Raw genomic sequence first — 23,821 nt, 5'->3', positions numbered from 1 at the left:
TAAAGGCTGAATAAGCCAGAGCAACAGATGTCTGCTTCACTGTTTCATTGAATGGGTGGGTGGCTTATAAATATTTAGTCAAGAAAGGGATTACTGGGAGCATAAATCACTAAGAATGGTCATTTAACTGAGACAACATCTGAAACTGTGTAAAAAGAAATACAGCATTATAGGCTTTACTTTACCTCATGTGAGTGGAAGAAGAGCTATCAGTGATCTCCTTTTTATAAATACTGAAAAATCATGTTTTTTTTTCACATATTCCAGGAAACATGTTCTTTTAAATATTACCTGTGCCACGCATTATTTAGTAAGTTAGCCATTACTAATTCAGATTTTCAGATATTAAAGGTTACTTTGACAAGATATAGTAATAATCTCTGAAATACATGTCTTATAAGACTTTGTTCAGCGTAACATTTTGCAAGGAGAGTTGCAGGATCAGAAGTGTATCTGCTTTTCTTTTGGAGCTGTAAGAGAAAGGAGAACATTTTCTTCCTCGTGTCTTGCTAAGTTTCCTTCTATTAGCAAAAAACTAAAAGTCTTTATATATTGTAAGACCAATCATTTATACTCTATTAGTACGTACTAAGAAAAGAAAAAGCAAGACTTACAGATCCAAAATGGTAACATATGAAAAGAAAAAGACAATCAAGTTTCTAATAAATGGTATATGGGGCATATCATGTTGTGCATCTACAGTTAAAAATTGTAGGAAACTATAGGACACTATTGTGATTCCCTTCTTGATAGGATTACTAGACAGGTACAGATATACCTTTATTTCAAGTCACAAGGTAGATTTTCTTATAATTTTTTGTGAACAAGATAGAGAAATGTGTTAGGTGAATTAATTAAAAAATTAGGTGAATTCATAGTTGGGGAGTAACCATACACCAAAAGTATGTTTGTTAATCAAAAAATTGATTGATATCAATCTGGAGGGAGTTCTCCAAACACAAAACATGGTCTTCTGTACTTGACCACATTTTCTGGTATTTTCATAGGCTTATGAGTTTGTGAAAGACAAAAAGCTGGAAATGATGATGCAGGAGAGACCCTCATCCCATGGATTTGGTCAGATCACATCTAGAGTTTTACATCCATTTTTGAGTGCAGCAATTAAAAAACTTACCAATAAGCAAACATACAAACCCAAAATGAAAAACAGAAAAGGGAAGCATCTAATCTATTGATTAGAGTAGGCAGACTTGAAGGGAAAGCCAGCAGAGTTAGAGGGGATCTGGACACTACATTATGTGATGAATGCTTTGGAAGGTGGGGGTCCTGTTCATCCTTGTTTAGTGATGACAGCTGCCTTTATACCTGAGTTTCATATGTTAGAGAAATCAGAATGACCTATTCTGTAGTATCCTATAGCAGCATTTCTCAGACTTACCACATACCTCTTTTTTTTTCCCCTGCCTCCTATTACTGTTCTGTGAAACACGTTTTGAGAAACACCACTTCTTGGAGAGTATTATGATATTTGTTGGGGACAGAGGTGGCGGGGGGTGTGGTGGTTTCAGAGAGTAGAGTTTTGATTCAGCGTAACAACTTTGTAAGTCAGGAAAAGTTGGTGATAAGGTGAAATTATCACCTCAGAGTGTTAAGCTACCTCCATTCTCTACGTGTTCCAATTTGACTTGGTTAAAGCAGGAAGCGTTCTAATTTTTATGCAGTCTAGAAACAAATTGTGAACATACTCTTGTTTGAGTACATGTATATTCAGCATGGGAGTCGAATTATACATAACAGGGAAAATTGAGGGAATGAATCATCCATATTTTTGTTATGTTTTTAAAAAATAGGTTCATCTAGTAACTGAAGAAGAGGAATCAGCTAACACATATGCAATACATCAGGTAAATTTGCTTAAGAATTGGCATCACTTTGGTCTAAATGTAGATATTGAGATATTGTGTCCAAAAGACAAAATGTTGATTAGTTTTCTTCTCTACCTTCCTTTTTTTTTTTAACCACTTTTTAATTCAGGTGCAATTATATACAATAAAATTCACTCTTCTCAGTTTCCAATTCTAAGAGTTTCGATAAACACATACAGGCTTAATGACCACCACAGAAATCAAGATAAAGTAACATTTTCATCTCTCCCTAAAATTTCCCTGTGCCCCTTTTTAGTCAACCCGTACCCCTAGTCCCTGGCGGGAGCTTGTCCATTTTCTGTCCCTATAGTTTTGCCTTTGAAAGAATGTCAAATGGAATCTTATAGTATATGGCCTTTTGTGTCTAGCTTCTTTCAATTAGCATAATTAATTTGAAATCCATTCATGTTGTGTGCATTTGAATTTTTTACCTTGTTCCTCTTTCTGACTAACCGTTTGGTACCAGTAGTTCAAGAAAAATGTCTAGAAATCACCTGCAAAGGAGGAGAGCCTTACAAAAGGCATAAGCAGCTGTATATGCTGCTAGTGGTTCGCTTTCATGTTTTTAAATAAGTAAGAAGAATATAACATCATCAGCCAAAATACCAGTTATATTATTGAACAGTAGGGATTCATCTTTGTGTTATAGAAACAATACGCTTTTAGGATTGAATGACCACTTTGAGGTTAAGTCTTTGTCGGCTAATTAAATGTACCAGAACTTCTTGTTTCCTCTCTTCTGCATTAACAATAGTTTGTCTAGTAGTACCTGACTTGAGTTGGTTACCTTGGTTATTGTGAACCCTTCTTGATTTTAGTTAGCTCTCTGCCTGGCAGCATTTAAAATAATCAAAGTATTGTGGTGGTCAGTAGCATGTTTTAGGCTGATTGTGATGTTTATATCCTGAGACATAATGATCATATCTCAAGGATTATTTCATATACCAAATCTCAGTGTTACAATGATCATGTATTTTTCTGAAGGCTGTTTCATCTGTATTTTTTCCCTTCTACACAGGTGGTTCTTCCAGTGCTTGGATACAATATTCAGTACCCGAAGAACAAAGTAGGGCAGTGGTACCAGGAAATACTTAGCAGAGATGGACTACAGACATGTAGGTTTAAAGTACCTACTCTGAAACTGAATGTTCCAGGATGCTATAGACAGATATTGAAATGTCCCCACAATGTCTCATACCAACTAAAGGAAGAACATGATACTGATGTCAAAATGGAAGGTTCCCACATTGGTGAAGCAACTTTATCTCTTTTGATCTCTTTTGATCTTGATGCTTCGTGTTATGCTACGGTCTGTCTGAGGGAGATAATGAAGCATGACTTTTAGAACCATTAGCCTTGATCTAATCATATCTGTCATTCTTTAGAAGAGAGGGAGCTAAAATTTCTGGAGCATCTACCATTTACCAGGAGCTTTATAATTGTTATCTCCTGTAATTACAAAACATCCTGAGGAACTAGGAATTTGATGCTGATGTTCTAGAGGACATAGAGCTAGTAAGTGGCAGCGTTTGAATTTAAGACTGCAAAGCTTATGTTCTTTCTATGATCTAATGTTTCAGTGACCTTTATTCTGTGCTATAAAGTTTACAATCTTTCTGGACTATTCAGAGCATATAATACTGCAAGGTAACATGTAAAAAACATGTTTGGAGTAATGTTGATATCCTCTACTTGCTTAGAATGTAGATGAAACTAGATTTTAATGAAAGCGTATGGTTAGAGAGAAAGATAAATGAAGCATTTTGTTAATTTTTATTGTCATTCTCCATTTTTGAAATCATTTATCAGAATAATACATTAGGGAAATATAATTTCTATTATGGTAGCTACCCGGGGTAATTTACCTCTTTATGAGATAAATAATCTTCGGTGAAGATTGAAATAAAATTTTTCATACGATTTCCTTATCTCGATATACATTGACCCTCTTGATTTTCTGTGATTCTTTTCTCTGTCATCAAAAACAAATTTTAGAGTCAGACAGATCTGGGCTCAGACTCCAGCTCTGACACTTACAAGTCACTTTGGGTATGTTGTTGACTCTTTTTGACACTTACTAAAGAATCAGGACAGCACAACCTCATAAGCAACAAGTAATAGAATTGTCTCCACCTTTTATGTTGCTAGAGGAAGGAAACATTTTGCCTATTTGAAAATTGAAATATTTAACTATCCCACATCGTAAACCATCCTTAACCACTTATATATATCAGTTAAATTTGGGGTGGTGGTGGTATATATTGATTTCGAAGGTCTAGCATCCTTTCATTGCTGGTAGTATAATATGGTGACATTTAAAAAGCAGTATAGAGCATTGTATGTCAGTATTTGGCACTTTTATATACTTAAGTCAGTGAAACTATTTTGGGTATAGTAGCATAAGGAAATAAAATTCAAAAGAAGGAAAAAAGTTACATGCAACACAAAACTTGCTCATTATAACATTTTTATACAGAGTGAAAGAAATTATAGTTTGAAAGTCCAGCATTAGATAACGAAATAAAATGACATGTATCAACTTGATGGCAAAACATGTAGTTATTAAAAATTATTTTAAATGATGATAAAGGTTTTAGGTATGTGAAAAAAATGTTGCCCCTCAAAACCAGAAGATAGACATTACAAATGCAGTATAAACACTGAATGCAGCTCTTTCAAAGAGAGGCACTTTAGCATAGCGACTAAAAGCACAGTTACTGGGGACAAACTCCCCCAGTTTGAACCTTGGCTCTGCCAGGTAGCATGTGGCCTTGGACAAGTTGTTTAAGCTTTGTGTGCTTTGGTTTCAACATCTATAAAACGAGAATGGTAGTATAAGTCCCTCATAGGATTATTGTGAGTCCATATATGTTCATATATGTAAAGTGAGTCCATACCAAGTTCATATATGTAAAGCATCTTGGAAAAATACCTGGTACTTAGTTATTGTTAAATAAGTATCCACAGATTCAAGTTTGGAAAGGAAGAGAAAAACATGAAAATAAGTGTCTTTTTTGTCATTACATATATTATCTTTTTAAACAGGGTGTGTTTTCAGTATTTTTTTTTTAAGTTTATTTATTTTGAGAGAGTGGGTGAGGGGCAGAGAGAGAGAATCCCAAGCAGACTCCGTGCTGTCAGTGCAAAGCCGGATGTGGGGTTTGAACTCATGAACCATGAGGTCACAACCTGAGCTGAAGTTGGATGCCTAACGGACAGAGCCACCCAGGTGCTGTTGTCATTATATATTTTAATAAGAAACAGATCTCAGAACACAAAAATTGGAGGTTGTAGTGCCATTGTTTTTTTAAATAATTAATTTTTAAAAATTTTATTTTAGAAAGAGTGGGAACAAGGGAGAGGGGCAGAGGGAGAGAGAGAGAGAATTCTAAGCGGGCTCCACACAAACAGAGCTTGATCCCACGACGTTGGGATCATGACCTGAGCTGAAATCAAGAGCCAGGTGCTCAACCGACTGAGCCACCCAGGCGCTCCTGTCATTGGTTTTTTAAAAATTACCTTTATCATTTTAATATTTATTGAAAATAAAATGCTATATTAAGTAGTAAAAAATTTAGAAAAAATGTTTCATCTCATGATAAATTATATCCCACAAATTTAATCAGAAAATGAATTATGCAAATTGTGACACTCTAGGTGTCTTATATGTTGAATTGCAATTAGAAAATATGAAAGCATTAAGATGTGCCATCATTGATATTATTTTCTTTGCCTGTAGATGGCACTATAATTTTAGATATCTTCCTTATTTATTTTATTTATTTATTTAATACTTTGGCCATATGTAAAGAAAGAATCACTGAACTTATTTCAAGTCACGATAAAATGTATTCAGATACTGTTCATGTAGAAAATTATTTTATATGCCTGTAATATTTGACGTGTGAATTTTTTTTTCCGTTTAAGGCCTTGAATGTACTTTGGACCATATGCTGACCAGTCACCTAGGTTTTTGCAGTTCTCCTGAGCATTTCAGGCCTTCAGAAGAATAATCTTTGAATTAGTTTTAATTTTCTAGGTTGCTCTTGAAACTGAGCAATAGTGCATCAGGATTACTGAGGTGAAACAAATTGAGGTTTTTGTGGCTTACCCTGAACTGCAAGTCATATGCAGCTTTTGATTCAAGTAACATTTATTGAGGGTTTGTTGTGCCAGGACATTCGCTTTTCTCATTTTAATCCATAGACCCAGCCTACAGGTAGGTGGTATTTTCCCTGATTTTAAAGATGGGAATAGGGGCGCCTGGGTGGTTCAGTCGGTTAAGCATCCAACTTTGGCTCAGGTCATGATCTCATGGTTCATGAGTTCGAGCCCCACATCAGGCTCTGCACTGACAGTGTCGAGCCTGCTTGGGATTCTCACTCTCCTTCTCTCTCTGCCCCTCCCCTGCTCTCTGTCTCAAAAAATAGAATAAACTAAAACAAACAATTAAAAAAAGAAGATGGGAATATATCTGAGTGGTTTACTGACCTAGTTAAGGTCAAACAAGATAGTGTGTGGTTAAACTTGATTAAGCTTCATGGATCAGTACTGTTTTTATCTACCTAATATTTGCCTTCTGAAAACATGTTTTTTTGTTAATGACTTTCATTTCCACCGATTCAGTATTACTTGCTCCTGATTAATAGACGTACTAGAACATGTCTTGAGAGAAACAAGATTTCTTTTGAGATTCTGAGACTAAAATAAAAGTAAAGCAGATCCTTCAGGAAATTCCCAAATCATTTTGGGTTATTTTCCAGAATACTTTGGGACTCGTATCACAATGATAGACAAAATTATCATAGGTCATATAGGAGGTTATTTTAGATGGTACCTGGCACAATAGTAGTATTGTTGAAAAAGCATGGTGAGAGAGTTGCTGCTTTTTTTTAGAAAATCTTCTGAAACACTAACGACAGTGTCTAGCATCTAGTAAATTCTCAGTGCCAGCTAGTGTTATGATAGTTAATGTTACATTACCGTGCTGATGAAAGTTTTATGGTAGATTGGTTAATGACTTCCCCCTTGAGATCTGATCTGACTCTGTCTTTGCATAAAATAAGTATAATTCAGCACACTTTTAGATTTACTTATTTTTTTTGTAAGCGAAAAACACTTCCTAAATCTGGGAATTCAGCAATTCATTCAAATTAAGATCTTTAAGAATTATCTAGGTCAGTGTTTTCAATATTTCCCACCTGGGAACTACCTTAGGAGACCAAAAAGAAAGTGAAGCCCCAGGTTAACAGTACAGAGTTTTAACATAACATAGGGATAGGAGAGGAGGCTGCAGGAAGATGCTGGAGTAAGGAAAATAGGACTTTTCATTTTTTTCTCTATTTACCTCTGAAATGTTTGGGTTTTTAAATAAAAATGTATTTGTATATTAATTTTACAGTTAAAAACCTTCAAGAATACGTACAATTTAGAGAAGGTAAGGTAAGAGAATTGATGGATTATAGTTGCATTATTTTCAGAATGGTTCTTCTGGTGGCTTATGCCAACATACTGCCAGAGAGAAATACGCATTATATGTTTTAATGGCACTGATGACAGTTAATATAAATAGTTTAATGTTTAGTGCCTGTGATAATGGATTTTGCTTTCAGATTCAGAAAGGTTCTTAGAGATAGCTTGATGTCTTATGGTATTTAGTCTATTTTTTCTAAGCCCTTCTGCTTTACCTATTTTTGATAGGCTACCAAGCAATGCCAAATGCCTGACATAATAACCAACAGATATTTGAGTGTCCCTAAGTTAAAGGCACTCTGTAAAATACTATGGGGAAAGACAAAATAAGTCAGATAATATCTGTGCCTTTGAGGGATTAATAGTGTTATATCCTTTAAGATATTTGATTTGAAATGTCATCTGCAAAAAGAATATGTAGACTAAATGGCAAGGAAAAAAACAAGCAGTGTCTTTCCATTTCACGTATGGCTCACTATATGGCCAATAATATGTTACTTGACCTCTCAGCACCTCATTCTGAATCCTTACATGATACTTATATTAGCATTTCTAGGCATTTTGAGATCTCTTCTTAAAATATGCTTTGAACTATTCAGTCTAAATGCTGCTTTCTGGAAAGCTACTACTTTAAAGAATGGGAAATGGTGTTAATGGAGTTAATCTTGTGTAATTTCAGTGTGGGTTGTCAGGAATATCTTTAAGTAAAGAAAATGACTCTAATCTTCTTAAGCAATTCATTTTCTCAGGCGCTGTGAGGCGGGAGCTAATTTACTCGGCCTGTGTACATAGACCCTGTCTGATTAAAGAAAAATTTTACTCATGGAAAGAAGTCAGGACATCCATGAAATTATTTAAATTTAGATATACTGGAAAATATTATAAAATAGAAGATATACTAAAATGTCTTTTTCATTATCAGTTTCCTTAAAACCCAACTCAGTCACCAATATAGAAATGAAATCCCTGTTACAAGGAAGAAATTTAATTACGGAGTCAAAACAAGAGCTATTTAGTTGTTTTTAAAGAGAAGAGATCAAAGAACTGGTCACTCCTTTACTGAGCACGTTCAAGCAGCAGGATGGGAGTGGGGAGTGGAGAGGGTTAGGGATTCAATTCTTTATGCTTTTATTCCAAGTCACCCTTTTCTGATGAATCTTAGTGACATTCTCTTAGACTAGTTAGGTCAAGATTCTGAACTTTTCATTACAATAGTGTTTTAATCTTAGCTGATTATTGTTTCCACCCCCACCCCTAGTCATAAAGGACTAGTGTTCTTTTTAAAAAAAAAAAGAAGATGAAGGCTATTTCTATAAAAAACAAACAAACAACCTTTATACGTTTTTTAGGGTTTAGTAAATGGATTTCTTTTGCACCTGATTTTCAAAAGAAAATTCATTTACGTTGCATTTTTTCAATAAATATCTAATAAATTTTTATGATATGTGAATAATAACAATGCACTTTACCTATTTAGAAGTGATTTTAGAAAAATTGAGAAGCAGTTATTCTGAATTCAAGGAGCATTCTCCCAAGGCATTGAAAGAGAAATTTTAATATCATCGTGAAGCATTTGATGATTGTGTTTTTCTTATACGTCTTGTCTCTAGTTTTGATTATTGTGATAATTTTCTAGCTGGCTGCCTCTATTCTTCATTCTAACCAGTCCATCCTGTACCCTTGTAAACGGAGAAATCTGATCCTGTCATTGTGTTGTGGCCATTTAGCATTTCAGTGGCTTCCCAGTATCTATGTTATAAAAGTCCAAATCCCTAAACATAGCGTATATATATCTGCACAGTATGGCTTTAAATTATCTTTCAAGTCTCGTCTTCCATCTGTTCCATAAAACATCTTTTTTGTTTGTTTGTTTTTGAGTTTATTTACTTATTTTTGAGAGAGAGAGAGAGAGAGAGAGAGAGAGAGAGGCAGCACAAGCAGGGAAGGGCAGAGAGAGAGAGGGAGACACAGAATCCGAAGCAGGCTCCATGTTGTCATTGCAGAGCCAGATGCTGGGCTCAAACCCACAAAGTGTGAAATCATGACCTGAGCCAAAATCAAGAGTCGGATGCTTAACCAACTGAGCCACCCAGATGCTCCAACATACTTTTTATTTTCGCTGTTTGCTCTTTTCCAAATAGTAATATTTTCTATGTTATGCATCTCAGCCTCCCATTCCTGTTGACAGTGTCTCTTCTTGCTTATTTAAATATCTTGTCTATTAAATCTGTGTTGTCATAACACTTGTATACATGTCTGTACTATCTCATTACTCATACTAATTTGATTAAATATCTGACTCCTCTATCTATTAATTATTCAAAGGCATTCATCTCTGTACCTCAGGGACCCATTGGTGTTATAACATAATAGGTTAAAAATCCTGGATGAATACCACAAATATACTTTAGTAAATTTATTTGGCAAATATATATATATTGTGATATATATAATTTCAGGAAAGTTCTATAATAGTTTTTTTACCCTCACAGAAAATTTAGTAGAATTAGGTCTCATTAGATTGCTTTTCCACTTTTATAGAATTGCCAAAATCATTTTAATGATTTCATCTTTGTCATTACTACCTAGAAAATGTCTACCTTTTATTTAAATATTAAATGCATTGTAGAATTTCATTTACTGCTCAGAAAAAGCTCTCAAGGGTATAACTGTTCTTCATTTCACAAATGAAGTGTCTAGAGCTAGAAGAGGTTGGGTAGTTTACTCTAAGTGGTAAAGAGAGTTTAACTTAGCTCTTTAGTTTCAAGGCCCATGGTGATGCAACATGTCTCCATTCTCCACTGTGCTTAACTAGTGGATAGTTAATTCGTGCCTATCTCTTATTGACTTGTATATTTCTAAAACTTTATGATATTGAGGCAAATTGGGAGAAGACTCACTTTAAGTGACATAATGATAATAGCTGTTGATCACTGAGCACTATGTGCTAAGCATTTTGCAATTTACTAGAACATACCTGTAGAATAAGTACTGTTGTTATCTTCTTTTTGTGGATGAGGACTCGGAGATTGAGTGCAATTAAGAAACTTGAGAAAGATAAAACATGGAGCCAGAGCTGAAAACTGGAACCTTTTTCTAATAGAATCCAGAGACCCTTAAACCATCAACTTGGTTTGAAATTAAATGACAGTGACTCCAGTCAGGTCATAGAAGCCAACACAGGTGTTCTTTTGAAGTCACCTTATCCTAGGTTTTGAGTAAATGTTCAAATACATGAACATCACAGAAAAAAGCAAGGCATCATAATTGAGAGCCTGCAGAAACAAAAGATAATATAAATAGACCTGAAAGACTTCATAATTCTAGATACAGATGTCATGTTTACTCTTTTTAAAAGAGTAAGAGACAAGCTTAAAAATGTACAGAAAACAAGAAGCTAAAACAATTTAGCATAGGGGCGCCTGACTGTTTCAGTCTGTAGAGCATGTGGCTCTTGATCTCAGGGTTGTGAGTTCGAGCCCCACATTGGGTGTGGAAATTAATTAAAAAGAAATACTTTAAATAAAAACAAACAAAACAAGCATATTTGAAAAAGGACCAATAGACTTTCTAGAAGTGAAATCTTTAATAATCAAAACTTAAAACTCATTATATGAGTTTAATAACATCACACAAAATTGAAAAGCAAACTAGTAAACTAAAAAATAGTTCAGAAGAAATCCAGAATGGAGCAAATGTGAGATTAAAAAAATACAGAGGTGAGACATGGAGGACAGAGGAGATTTCAGATCATTTCATTGGAATCTGAAGGAAAGGAGAAGGAATAAGGTAGAGGCAACATTTTAATAGATAACAGCTGGGAATTTTTTGAAACTAGTAAGACACTAAAATAAGGATTTAAGAAGTCCAGTGAATCCCAAGCAGTGTAAGTAAAAAGAAGCCCACATTGAGATACATCATAGTGAATATGCAGAGCATCAATAATAAAAAGAAGAATCTTACAAGCGTCCAGGGAAAGATTATTCTCAAGAAATGACTGGAGTGATAGCTAAGTCTCCAGAGAATTGATGGAATATATTAAAATAACTGAGAAAGTTTGCAAGTAAGTACTGACTCACTCAAGGAAATCCTAAAACAAAGAAACCCACAAAGAAACAATAACAAAAAAATGCTTCAGGCAGAGGGTAAATGATCCCAAATAAAAAAACCTAAAGTGGGGAAAATGAATGATGAACAGGAAAAGTGGTAAATATATATGTAAATATATATGTAAATCTATAAACATTGACTTCGTAAAATGATAATGTGTGTAATATCTGCTGGGTTACAAAAGAATGATAAATTAAAACATAGAGCCTGGGAGGGAACTTAAAGGAGTTAATGATCTAAGGTTGTGTTATCTGTAAAAAAGGGTAAATATATTGATTAACTTCGGTCTTCTGTAAGTTAGAATTGTGTGGTATAATATCTATAATAATCACTAAAATAATAAAACCAAGTGTAACATCCAAACTAAGTAAGCAAGATGATTGCTCTAGTGTGTGCCCCACAAATTAGAGCTTTGTGGTTAGTTTGATATACTTGATAAAAGAAATTTGATGAAAATACAAGAATCATTTACATTATCATGAAAAATTTTCAACATTGATTTTTTTAAAGAATAGGAAGAGTTGTTAGCTTCTTCAAACATAATTTCAAGTGCTGTAAACTTTGTATGATTGTAAAAAAGAGATTCAAAATTTACTATTTTCTAGACATTGTCACAAACACTTTACTTATTAATTTTTAATCATAAACTTTGAAGTGTGTATAGCCATTTCACACACAGAATCCACTACTGAAAAGCTCTGGTCAAAGAAGCAACTCAAATTTCTTATTAATGTTTTGAAAATACTTTGTTTTGAAACTTTATGTTAACTCAATATTTAGTATCTTCTCCTACTGTAGTTATAGTTAGTATAGTTATAGTATCTTCTCCTACTGTAGCTGTAGTTATTTCATTTTCTGATCATATTTATATAAAAAAGGTAATAACATGTTTTTCACTAATTCCTACTCCTAAATTCTCCTCAGTCTACTGAGATGGTACAGATGTCATTTTCTACATATGAGGGAAAAAGTTTGGAGAAAACTACAGTATGTAGAGCCAGATGGAGTTCGGGAAGAGGGAGAAGGGAAAATTCCTCATTATCTTTAATTATCCTGCATTTTAAGGCTATATTAAAAAAAAGAAAAAATATTAGAAAATATTTATGTCTATAAATATGAATACTCTTATTTTTTTCCTTTTCCTTTTCCTTCTCTTTTTGGATCATGCCCCTGTGCTCTCACTCTGCATTTGACAACTGACTTGATCAGTTCCATAGCCACAAAAAGTCATAAGTCGTTGGTTTCATAAGATACTTCTGTGACCTTTGTACTGATGGTTGCTTAGTGTTCCCAGAAGGAAACTCACTAGGAGCCAGCCTTCAACTTCAATGCCTACTCTAATTTCACAGTGAAATATATCTTTGTACTTCTAACCCTGTCCCAGGTCATCCAACTCTACTAGGTATTCTTCTTCATGTCTTAATGCTCTAAGAAAAGCCGGAGGCTCTCCTACGTTTTTCTCTGCCTATTTCTGAAGTGTTAGAATGCTTATTTTATCATGCATTCACTTTCTAGGTGAGAAATCAAATAAAGTATTTTGATAATCAGGTGAATTGCTCTAGTAATTGCAGCTGAATAAAATCTCCCTTAGTAGGAGTTGTTGACAAATATTCTACATGTATTTAATAAGACAAATTAGAGAACTTAATATTTTAAGTCCTTGGTTATTGATTTTACAATTGTGTTTAATGTCATCCAAGAGAGTAGACAAAACAATAAGTCTTATGAGATATGAGTTAAACTTAGGTCTCTGGTCACTTATAATATGAATGTGGTTGTACAAGTGAGCTTTTCCTCCTGAAGATCATATAAAAGCAATAGGGAAATCAACATTTTTAAAGCTTACAAACAATATAATAAACAAACTTAAAGTACATGTAAGAGCTACCAAGGGCCCCTGAGACCTGAAAAAAAGTTGCATGGTAAGAAGTGAAAAAAAGTGGCAGATGCGTTCAATAACAGTAGACCTCAAAAGCACACACATTTAAAAAATAAATTTTTTTTCTGAAGATGAGGGGCCTGCCCTAAAGACAAAAAGTTCTATCTCTTGTTAGGAAGGGTATGAGAAATTGAGTAAGCAAGGCTGGTGACAAAAACCCTGCTGAACTTGGTTTGGGGCTAAACAAAGCATTGCAAACAATGATGTGTTGCATTTGTGAAAAGCAGAAGAGAGAATCTGAGTTATAAATCATGAAAGATTACTTGGTTTCTGTGTTCTAACCTAGTATCTCTATCAAATAACTGGGCCAGGAAAATTCAACTCATTCAATAATGAGTAATGAAGGACACTGGGCACAACCTCAACAAAAGGTGCTCTAAGATAAATATCTGGAAGAGAGGTACAAAATTTATCAGCAGATCACACAAAGGTGGCCATAAAGAGGATAAAAGTTGTGGCACACACTTTTCTGTGGTAAAACAATTGTTTCTACGAAGGAAGCTACCAAAAAAGAAATGGAAGAAGAAAGAAAAAAACATAGGAAATACTAAACAAAAGGAGGAGGAGAGGAAATCTGAGATAGCAGATTTCAAGAAAGATGCAGAAGCCAAAAACAAACCATCAAAGAAATGAAGATGAAATTGAAACAAGTACCAAAAAAAGTAGATGATGAGAAAAATACAGTAAGGGACAGAAAATATAAGGAGAATAAAATTGAACTCTTACAAATATTTGAAAATTTAAGCACACATGCCTGCATGCAAGGAAAATCATAAAACACAATGGTTAATATGTAAAAGGATAACAAAAGACCTTCAAATTTGTGGTCACAAGAACATCTAAGACAGAATTTAAGAATATACTTTTCTATGGAATTGCAAAAGAATCTTGGATTCCTGGAAGGCTTGATGGACTGAGTACTGGGATGAATGAACTCTTCCTAGCTAAGCAGAAAACCATGAGTTTCCATATCTGAGTGTGGATAAACTCAACCTAACTGAAGCTGTGGGCCAGCCTCAGATCAACTCAAAACCTAGGAAGGATCCAAATAAACAGCCTTTCTTTCCAACAGTCAAATGAAGAAAGAACTTGTACTGTTTGAGAAATAGAACAACACTGGTCCTTCATATGTAATGTTGGGAATGGAGTTTTTAAAAGTAAGACTTTCAATGAAGCAAGAATGTGTGATCCATACTGAAGAGAAAACTTACTGGTGAAATATTAAACAGTTTCTCCTAAGATCAGAAGAAAGGAAATGATACCTGTACTCACCAATTTTGTTACATACTAGAGGTCCTAGCCAGGTCCAGCAGTAAAGCAAAGAAAAGAAATTGAATGCATTAAGTTTGCATTATTTCTTTTGGAAGACAATATAATAGTGTACATAGAAAATACCAAGTTATCTACCAAGAGAACAATACAAACAGCTACAACTAATAAATAGTTTTATCCAGTTCACAGACTATAAGGTCAATGTACAAAAGTCAAATTTGTTTCTGTGTAATAGTAATGAATAATTGGACAATGAAAAATTTTAAACAATACTATTTACAACTATAAAAACATGAAATATTTACAAATATACTTAATAGAGCTTATATACCTTCTATGCCATTAACAATGAAACATTTTTGGGATTAAAAAAAAGAGAGAACCTAAGAAGATGGAGAGAGGAATGATATTCATTGACTGGAAATCTCAATATTGTTAAGATGTCAGCTCACCCCAAATTGGTATGTAGATTAAATTAATTGCCAATCAAAACACAACCAGCTGTTTGTGTGAAAAATGATACAAATGCTTTGGAAAACTGACAGTTCTCATAAATTTGAACATACTCTATTGTATGACTCACCAATCCCACTCTAAGTATATATCAAAGATTGATGAAAACATGTCCACAAAAAATTACAAAATGTTATACAAAAATGTTCACAGTAACTTTATTTATAATAATAACTGGAAACAACCCAAATGTCTATAAAAGAAAATATTCATACAACGGAATAAAAATTTTTAAATACACTAAATTTATAAATATCAAAAACATTGTTTTGCATGAGAGAAGCCAGAAACAAAAGAGAATGTGCTGTGATTCCATTCATATGAAGTTCAAAGCAGGCAAAATAAACTATAGTAATAAACATCAGGACAGTGGTTGCCTCTGAGTATGTTGGCAGGGGGAGTGAGCAGCAGGGTTCAGAATCAGAGGGGGTTGGATCCAAGGGCTTGAAGGATCTTTTCCATGTGAAGGAAATATTCTGTATCTTGTTTGGAATGGGGTAAATGGATTTGTAAATTTGTTAAAACTTGTCAGACTGTGTGCACTTAAGATCGGTACATTTCACTGTGTGTAGATTATACTTGAATAAAATTATAAAATCTGTGTGGCAGTCATGGAGCTCTTTGACTCAGATATTCATTCAAGAGTGCAGCAGGTATGCAGTTAACCTATAGCCGCAAGCTGTAACACCTTTAGGATGTGCTGCAGCATTGGAGCTAAGGACATGTTCTCTTTTGCACCTCCAGCCAAATGACTTAGCATGGCCTGAGTATTAGATGCTGGCCATTTCTGCTCAATGAGATACTTTCTTAATGGGAAGTTTGTTTAGAGCGTCCCCTTAGAACTAGCCACAATGTTTCAGAGGTGCACTATAGTCTGAGGCTCTTCCTATCCATCTGTCCTTGCTTTCCCCTCTTTCTCACATTTTAGACTTGTGGCATGGTCTGAATGTTTTTTCTGACCTATTTCTGCTTCCTCTTGCCTTTTTCTTTCTCAGTCATTAGGCTTAGTAAATCTTCCATGTCTAACTCCATCTTGGCTTTTGCTACAAACTGTCAATTAAAAAAGTCTGTGATAGAAAGGAGACTAAATATATGTCATATCAATACATTTATAGGGTGTAATTCCAGAAAAGTTTTTTTTTTGTTTTTTTTCCAGAAAGTAAATTGCATTTATGCCTTTATGCTGGATGCAACAGGCTTACCTAAAACATGTATTTAATGGTTGGATATAGAGTTGTGTACAAAGGCACAACTGTAAACAAAAGGCTCTCTGTAAACAGAAAGCAGAAGTTATGATCAGATTAGGAGGAATTCAAGCCAAAACACATTAAGGAAAGGCAATTTTGTATTCTTAATACCAAAACCAGGCAAGGATGCCACAAGAAAAGAACATTATAGGCCAATATCCCTGATGAACATAGATGTAAAAATCCTCAACAAAGTATTAGCAAAACAAATTCAACAATACATTAAAAGGATTATACCCCATGATCAAGTGGGGTTCATTCTAGGGATGCAAGGATAGTTCAATATTCACAAATCAGTTAACGTGGTACACCATTAATCAAATGAAAGATTAAAAGCCTATCATTTAAAAGATGCTGAAAGAGCATTTGACAAAATTCAATATTTATGATGAAAACTCTCAACAATGTGGGTATGGAGGTAGTGTGCCTCAAAATATAAAGGCCATGTATGAGAAAACCAAAGTTAACCATGCTCAATGGTGAAAAGCTGAAAACTTCTCTAAGAAGGAACAAGACAAGGATGTTTACTCTCATCACTCTTATTCAAAATAGTACTGGAAGTCCTAGCCACAACAGACAACAAAAGAAATAAAAGCTATTTAAATTGGTGAGGAAGAAGTAAAACTTGCACTATTTACAGATGACATGATATTATACATAGAAAACCCTAAAGCCTCCATCAAAAAACTGTTAGAACTGATAAAATAGTAAAATTGCAGGATACAAAATATGCAAAAAACCTGTTATGTTTCTATCTACTAATAATAACTTATCACAAAGAGAAATAATCCCTTTTGCAACTACATTAAAAAGAATAAAATACCTAGGAATAAATTTCATCAAGGACAGGAAGGACCCATATATTGAGAACTACAAAATGTTAATGAAATAAATGGAAGAAGACTCAGATAAGTGGAAAGATGTATTATGCTCATGGATTAGAAGAATCAGCATTATGTCCATACTACCCAAAGCAATCTACAGATTCAATGCAATCAATGTAAAAATTCTAATGTCTGTTATTTTTCAAAGAAACAGAATAATCCTAAAATCTATATGGAACCACAAAAAACTATATAGCTAAAGTGATCTTGAGAAAGAACAAAGCTGAAAGCATCATACTCCCTGATTTCAAACTATATTACAAAGCTACAGTAATAAAGACAAATAAGGTATTGTCATAAAAACAGACATACAGATTGATGGAACAGAATAGAGAGCCCAGAAATAAACCCATGCATATATGGTCAATTAATTTATGACAAAAATGGGGAAAAGAAAATCTCTTCCATACATGATGTTGGGAAAGCTTGACTGCCACATGCAAAAGAATGAAACTCAACCCTACCTTGCAATATATCCTAAAGTTAACTGAAAGTGGATTAAAGACCTGAAACCATAAAACTAAAAGAAAACATAAGTGGTAAGCTCCTTGACAGTCTTACTGATATTTTGAATCTGACCCCAAAAGCAAAAGCAACAAAAGCAAAAATAAATCAGTGGAAGTACATCATACTCAAAGCTTCTGCACAGCAATGGAAACCATCAACAAAATGAAAAGGCAACCGACTAAATAGGAGAAAATATTTGCAAATAATGTATCTGATAACAGGCTAATGTATCTGATAACAGGCTAATATCTAAAATACAAAAAGAGCTCATAAGCTCAATAGCAAAAAAATCTGATTTTAAAAATGAAGATGTGAATAGACATCTTTTTACCAAAAAAGACATACAGATTGCCAAGAGGTACATGAAGAGATGCTCAACATCATTCAGGGAAATGCAAATCAAAACTACAATGAATATTACTTTACATATGTTAGAAAGACTATCATGAAAAAGACAAGAAACAAGTGTTGGCTAGGATGTGGAGAAAAGGGAACCCTTGTGCACTCTTTATGAGAATGTTGAGTTTCCCAAAAAAATTAAAAATAGAACTATCACATGATTTCAGCAATCTGATTTTTGGGTATTTATCTGAAGAAAACGAAAACACTAATTTGAAAAGATATATGCACCCTCATGTTTACTGCAGCATTATTTACAATAACCAAGAAATGGAAACAGCCTGTGTCCACCAATAGATGGATAGATAAAGGCTTTGTGGTATATACATAAAATGAAATATTAGTCATAAAAAATAATGAAATCTTGCCATTTGCAACAACATTGATGGGCCTTGAGGGCATTATGCTAAGTGAAGTAAGTTAGAGAGAAAGACAAAAACTATATGATCTCTTTTATATGTGGAATCAAAAAGAAAAAAAAAATCAAGCTCATAGATACAGAAAACTGGTGGTTGCCAGAGGCAAAGGGTGGCAAGATACTGAGAAATGGGGGAAGGGGTTAAAATGTAAAAATTAAAAAGAAGTGAAGCAATGTTAGAGGGAACTGAGGATTTTTTTTAATTAATTAATTAATTAATTTTAGGGAACTGCAGATTTTAATTATTTCCTGAAGTGAGGCTACAGCAAGACTCATGTTGCCCATTGAGGAGGCTTTGATTTCATATACCGATGGCTCAGATGATAATTTCCCATTCCTCTCCTTGCCTTGGTTAGAGAATCTAGTTAAGTAAATTGATATTTGACAGTATTGAGGGTATACAAAAACAACCCAAGGATGGAATATTGTATATTAATCTATGACTGCAGGAAGGAGGCTTTTCAAAGTAAATCAGGAATTAAATTTCACAAAATGCTGTTTCACTGTGAAAGGAAATAGACAAATTCATCTGCAAGGACATGTCAGACACAGAAAAATTAAAAGTAAATTAAAAATAAATTTTTAAAAAAGGAAATATTCATTTTGACAGCATGAAGAGACATTTCAAATATTGGTGACTTTAAAGGCAACCAACAAACTGAAGGATGAAGAGAAAGGAAATTTCCCCTGAAAACAAATAATTGTACATGTGAATCATTCTGTAGTTAATTTTTCTTATTAACTTGTTTTATTTTTTATGTTTTTAAATTTGCATCCAAAATAGTTAGCATATAGTGCAACAATGATTTCAGGAGTAGATTCCTTAGTGCCCCTTACCCATTTAGCCCATCTCTCCTCCCACAACCCCCCCAGTAACCCTCAGTTTGTTCTCCATATTTATGAGTCTCTTCTGTTTTGTCCCCTTCTCTGGTTTTATATTATTTTTGTTTCCCTTCCCTTCTGTTCATCTGTTTTGTCTCTTAAAGTCCTCATATGAGTGAAGTCATAGGATTTTTGTCTTTCTCTGACTGACTAATTTTACTTAGCATAATACCCTCCAGTTCCATCCATGTAGTTGCAAATGGCAAGATTTCATTCTTTTTGATTGCTGAGTAATACTCCATTGTATATATATATACCACACCTTCTTTATCCATTCATCCATTGATGGACATTTGGGCTCTTTCCATACTTTAGCTATTGTTGATAGTGCTGCTGTAAACATTGGGGTGTCCCTTCGAAACAGCACACCTGTATCCCGTGGATAAATGCCTAGTAGTGCAAATGCTGGGTCATAGGGTAGTTCTATTTTTAGTTTTTTGAGGAACCTCCATACTGTTTTCCAGAATGGCTGCACCAGCTTGCATTCCTGTGTAGTTAATTTAATTTAATAAACTTGTGTGGATAAGCCAACAATATCAATTTATGTAATATATTTCTGGACTCAGCTGTCTCTTCAAAAAGTTATTTTCTTTAATAACCAAAATATATGTTCTGTCTGAGAAACTTTATAACATCTGGCTTAAACAGTTATGCATAATAATTTTGTAAGTATATCAAATGCATTCCTTTGCATTTATCTCAATTGTAGCTATATAAATTTATTTCTCCAATTATTAGACTAATATCTTTCCTGTCATACTTTGAGATCCATAAGGGCAGGGATATTATTGGTTGGTTGGTTGGTTTGCTTGTTTTTATCATTGTATCCTCAGCATCTGACACAATGTCTGGCACATAGTGGGCATTCAATAATTCTTATGAATCAATAAATGAAGAATGGAACACAATAATATTGATGTAATTCTCTATTAAGGACTACAGCTAAATTTATTCCTTCTAGATGGAAGTCTTCCTGGAGGCAGAAAGTTGCCGTGCTCATTTATTGCTGCATCCATTCAATCAGCAATTTATTTACATGGCAGACAACACTATTCTAAGCATGGAATACATGATGGTAAGAAGAATAGATATAGTTCCTGCCCTGGAGGAGCTCATAATCTGGTAGGTAACTGATTAAAGACTTATCAATTCTCTATTTCTAATATTTTATGTACAGCTATAATTATATATTTATGGTATTGCTGTATCAGAGGGCTCTCATAAGCTCTTTTCTTATTTGATCCTCACATATTTGATCTTACATATTTATATACATATATACATACATAACAATATACATATATACATACATAACATATATATATATTTGATTCTTACATATTTACATTTGTGTTTCCACTTTAAATTTCAATTTAGTATTTTCAAATTTCCCACAAAATAAGTAGAAATGATTCAATGCAGTTCTTTACACTTAGTAAGACCAGGTTGTGATAAGGTCTAACAGTTTTTCAAATAGCATTAAAAATTCTTAAGATTAAAATTTTCCTTTCCTAACTTCTTTCAAAGACAATGAAAATAGGCATTTTTGAAACTGAGTATAATTTTATTAAACCTTAAATCTTATTTTATTAAACCTTATTTCAATAAGCATAAAAATCAGGGAGTAGTATTTTTAAACTAGGTTATTTCCTAATTATATTGTCTAAATATAAAATACTTTCTTTAAAAAATTACTGTTGTGTTTATTTTGGCTTATATTTTCTTTTATTGGTTTTTTGTCTCTGGTGAGTATATCACATAGTCATTTATTTTAACCGTTCCTCAAATAGTAAACAATAAGTTGTTTTGAGAGTTATATTCTCTAAGTTGGAATGGCATCATCATTTGCAGCCATTTTCTTTTCCTTCAATGAAATGTAAGGAGGGTTTAAAATTTCTATGACATTTTTTAGATCTTTCTCTAACATAAATGACTCAGTACTCTGAATATCTGTGCTTTATATTTTTAGCCTCATTATTTTGCTGTTTTCTTCTATTCTTATTCCTTATTCTGATGATCCAATTCCAGTCATCCTCATCAGCATGACTCAAGTCTTTTTCTCTTCTAGGAGGTGTTCTAGGAACATTCCAGCAAAACCTCCCTATCTGTAAAACTCATCTAATATGGGATCATGGGTTCCTTTATGATAATGTCTTTTTGTTGCTTATTCAACATTCCACATGTTTTCCCCTAAATGAGATTGCAAATTCCCTGAAATCAGGGACTAAGGCAGTATAGCCAAGTGTATCAGAATCATGGATTCTCTAGCTGGATTGCCTTGGGTGACTCCCTGCACTCTCACTATTTCCCTTGGGGCATAAGACAACTGTTCTAAGTAATTTCCTCTTCTAAAATACTCTAAAATAAATGTCTGCTCTCATTTTTTCAATAATAAGTACCATTTACATAGCAATTTACCACAATTTATTGAGTTTAGTCCTGATAATATGTTAAATATGTGTTGTTATCCTCACTTTATAGATGAAGACCCTTTTGCTCAAAGAAGTCAAGAACTTGCATGAGATGATATTGTAAGAGGTAGAACCAAGGCTATTTATCTATATATAGCACAGTACTTTGCATACTGATGGTACTAAATTAGGTGATTGATGAGTTGTCTCATGCTTGAAATCTTTTCCTACTGGGGCTTTCTGTGTAGACAGCTGTTAATTTCTTTGAGTTTCTCCCTGTTCATTTCCTGCAAACTTTCCCTCTTCCCACCTCAAGAATTTTAAGAATAGGAGAGGGTTAATTATGTATCAGCTACCATTCGACTATGTCAAATTGAACCCTGAAATTAATTCGAAATTTCCTGCTTGACTTGTAAAGTCAGTCTCTATTCGTTTTATACTTTAAAACTTCATATTCTCTTGATCACCTTTCTGTGACTGCACAGCTGAGTCACTCTTTCATGTTCCCTGCTCCACTCCTTACTTCCTTTCTTCCCCTCAAGCCATTACATCTGTCCTTCCTTACAAAATATGTTTCTTGTTGGTTGAATCTGTTTTTAATTCAAGTCTTCAATCATCCTTCATTGCCTGGAGTACTTACAGCTTGTCCAAAAGCCCATTTGTAATTTTACCCCTTTACTTTAGATTTCTTCTTCTCTTTCTTTTTTTCTTTTAGAAATCTTGTTCTTTGATTTTCACATAGTATTATCTCTTTATCTACTGTTCATTCAAACTTGACTATTTTCCCATGCTGACTATAGCAGAACGAGTTGAAATTTATCTGCTGATAATCACACATATATCACTAATTAAAGTTCACTTATTTAACTATATGTGGATTGAAAAACAACCCAACCTCTGCCTCTTTATCAATCTAAATAAAAAACTAGGATTCTATTTTGTCTTAAAGATGATGCAATTTCAGGAGAAGGAAAACTTTGGGTAAGATAGAAATTTCTGTGACAACTAAGGTAGACAACATTCCTATAACAAGATAAACATACAGATTTTGGTATAAACGTGTGGCTTGGTGTCCATAAAAGACCTGAGCCCCCCCCCCCCCACCTCTCTCTCTGTGTTTGTGTAGGGAGCTCAAGACACTGCTATCTCTGTATCCCAATTACTTTTTTCTCATAGCAGCATTCACAGTGGCTGTTTTGATTCAAAAGGATTAAACTTCTTGCTTGAGTTTTCCCTCTCAGGGTTTGGTTATCAGACCTAGGGCCTAAAGGGCAAACCTCCACATTCTCACATTCGAAATCAAATGTCTAATTTCAGGTTCCCAATAACAATATAAATTATACATTACCCCTGGGAAGATGCAAGACTATCAGTATTACTTAATTTTACTGAAGTTGTATCAGGGTCTGCACTAGCTTGTCCCACTTCTTGATTTTAAGGGATCCCAATTTGGCAACTCTTATGGTCTTGTGTTGATAAAACTCTACCATGCTTATAAATCAGCTCAAGCGAGTCTAACATATCTGGAGTTTGAATGCCTGTATCAAGAATTGCCTTATTATTCTTTATTCTCTGAAGGTATCATTCAGTCAAGGGTTTCTGAAGTTTCATACCATACTCTTGCTATGAGACAAATTCTACCCCTGGGCTGAACATATAGGGGGCTCTAGCTCACAGACTCCTCAACTCAATAATACACGCCATTTATACTGTTGATTACTTATGCCCATTGCTCCAAGCATTCTAGTGGGGATCTGAGATCTTGCTGCTAAGCACAGTTGGCTGGCGTTTCTGCTGTTGTGTTGCCCAGAATCTTTAATCTTTGGTTTCAGTCTTTCAAATCTTCCCAGATGCCTGACCTACCTGATTTCTAATCGGGGT

General features: G+C 34.0%; 1 protein-coding gene across 8 annotated transcripts in view; it reads left to right on the top strand.

Moving 5' to 3' along the window:
* PUS7L (pseudouridine synthase 7 like) overlaps positions 1-4,927 on the top strand; it is a 33,153-nt gene extending 28,226 nt beyond the window's left edge. For all 8 annotated transcript variants that reach the window (XM_047867856.1, XM_047867848.1, XM_047867852.1 and 5 more), the window contains 2 exons: positions 1,812-1,865; positions 2,905-4,927. In XM_047867856.1, coding sequence (XP_047723812.1) covers positions 1,812-1,865; positions 2,905-3,231 — 381 coding nt within the window. In that variant the 3' untranslated portion in view covers positions 3,232-4,927. The remainder of the gene's footprint in view (positions 1-1,811; positions 1,866-2,904) is intronic.
* The last annotated feature ends 18,894 nt before the right edge of the window (positions 4,928-23,821 follow it).

This window comes from Prionailurus viverrinus, chromosome B4 (genome assembly GCF_022837055.1).
Source record: "Prionailurus viverrinus isolate Anna chromosome B4, UM_Priviv_1.0, whole genome shotgun sequence".
NCBI lineage: Eukaryota > Metazoa > Chordata > Mammalia > Carnivora > Felidae > Prionailurus > Prionailurus viverrinus.
Note: the sequence above shows the minus strand (reverse complement) of the source record. Positions and strands in the feature narration are given on the sequence as shown.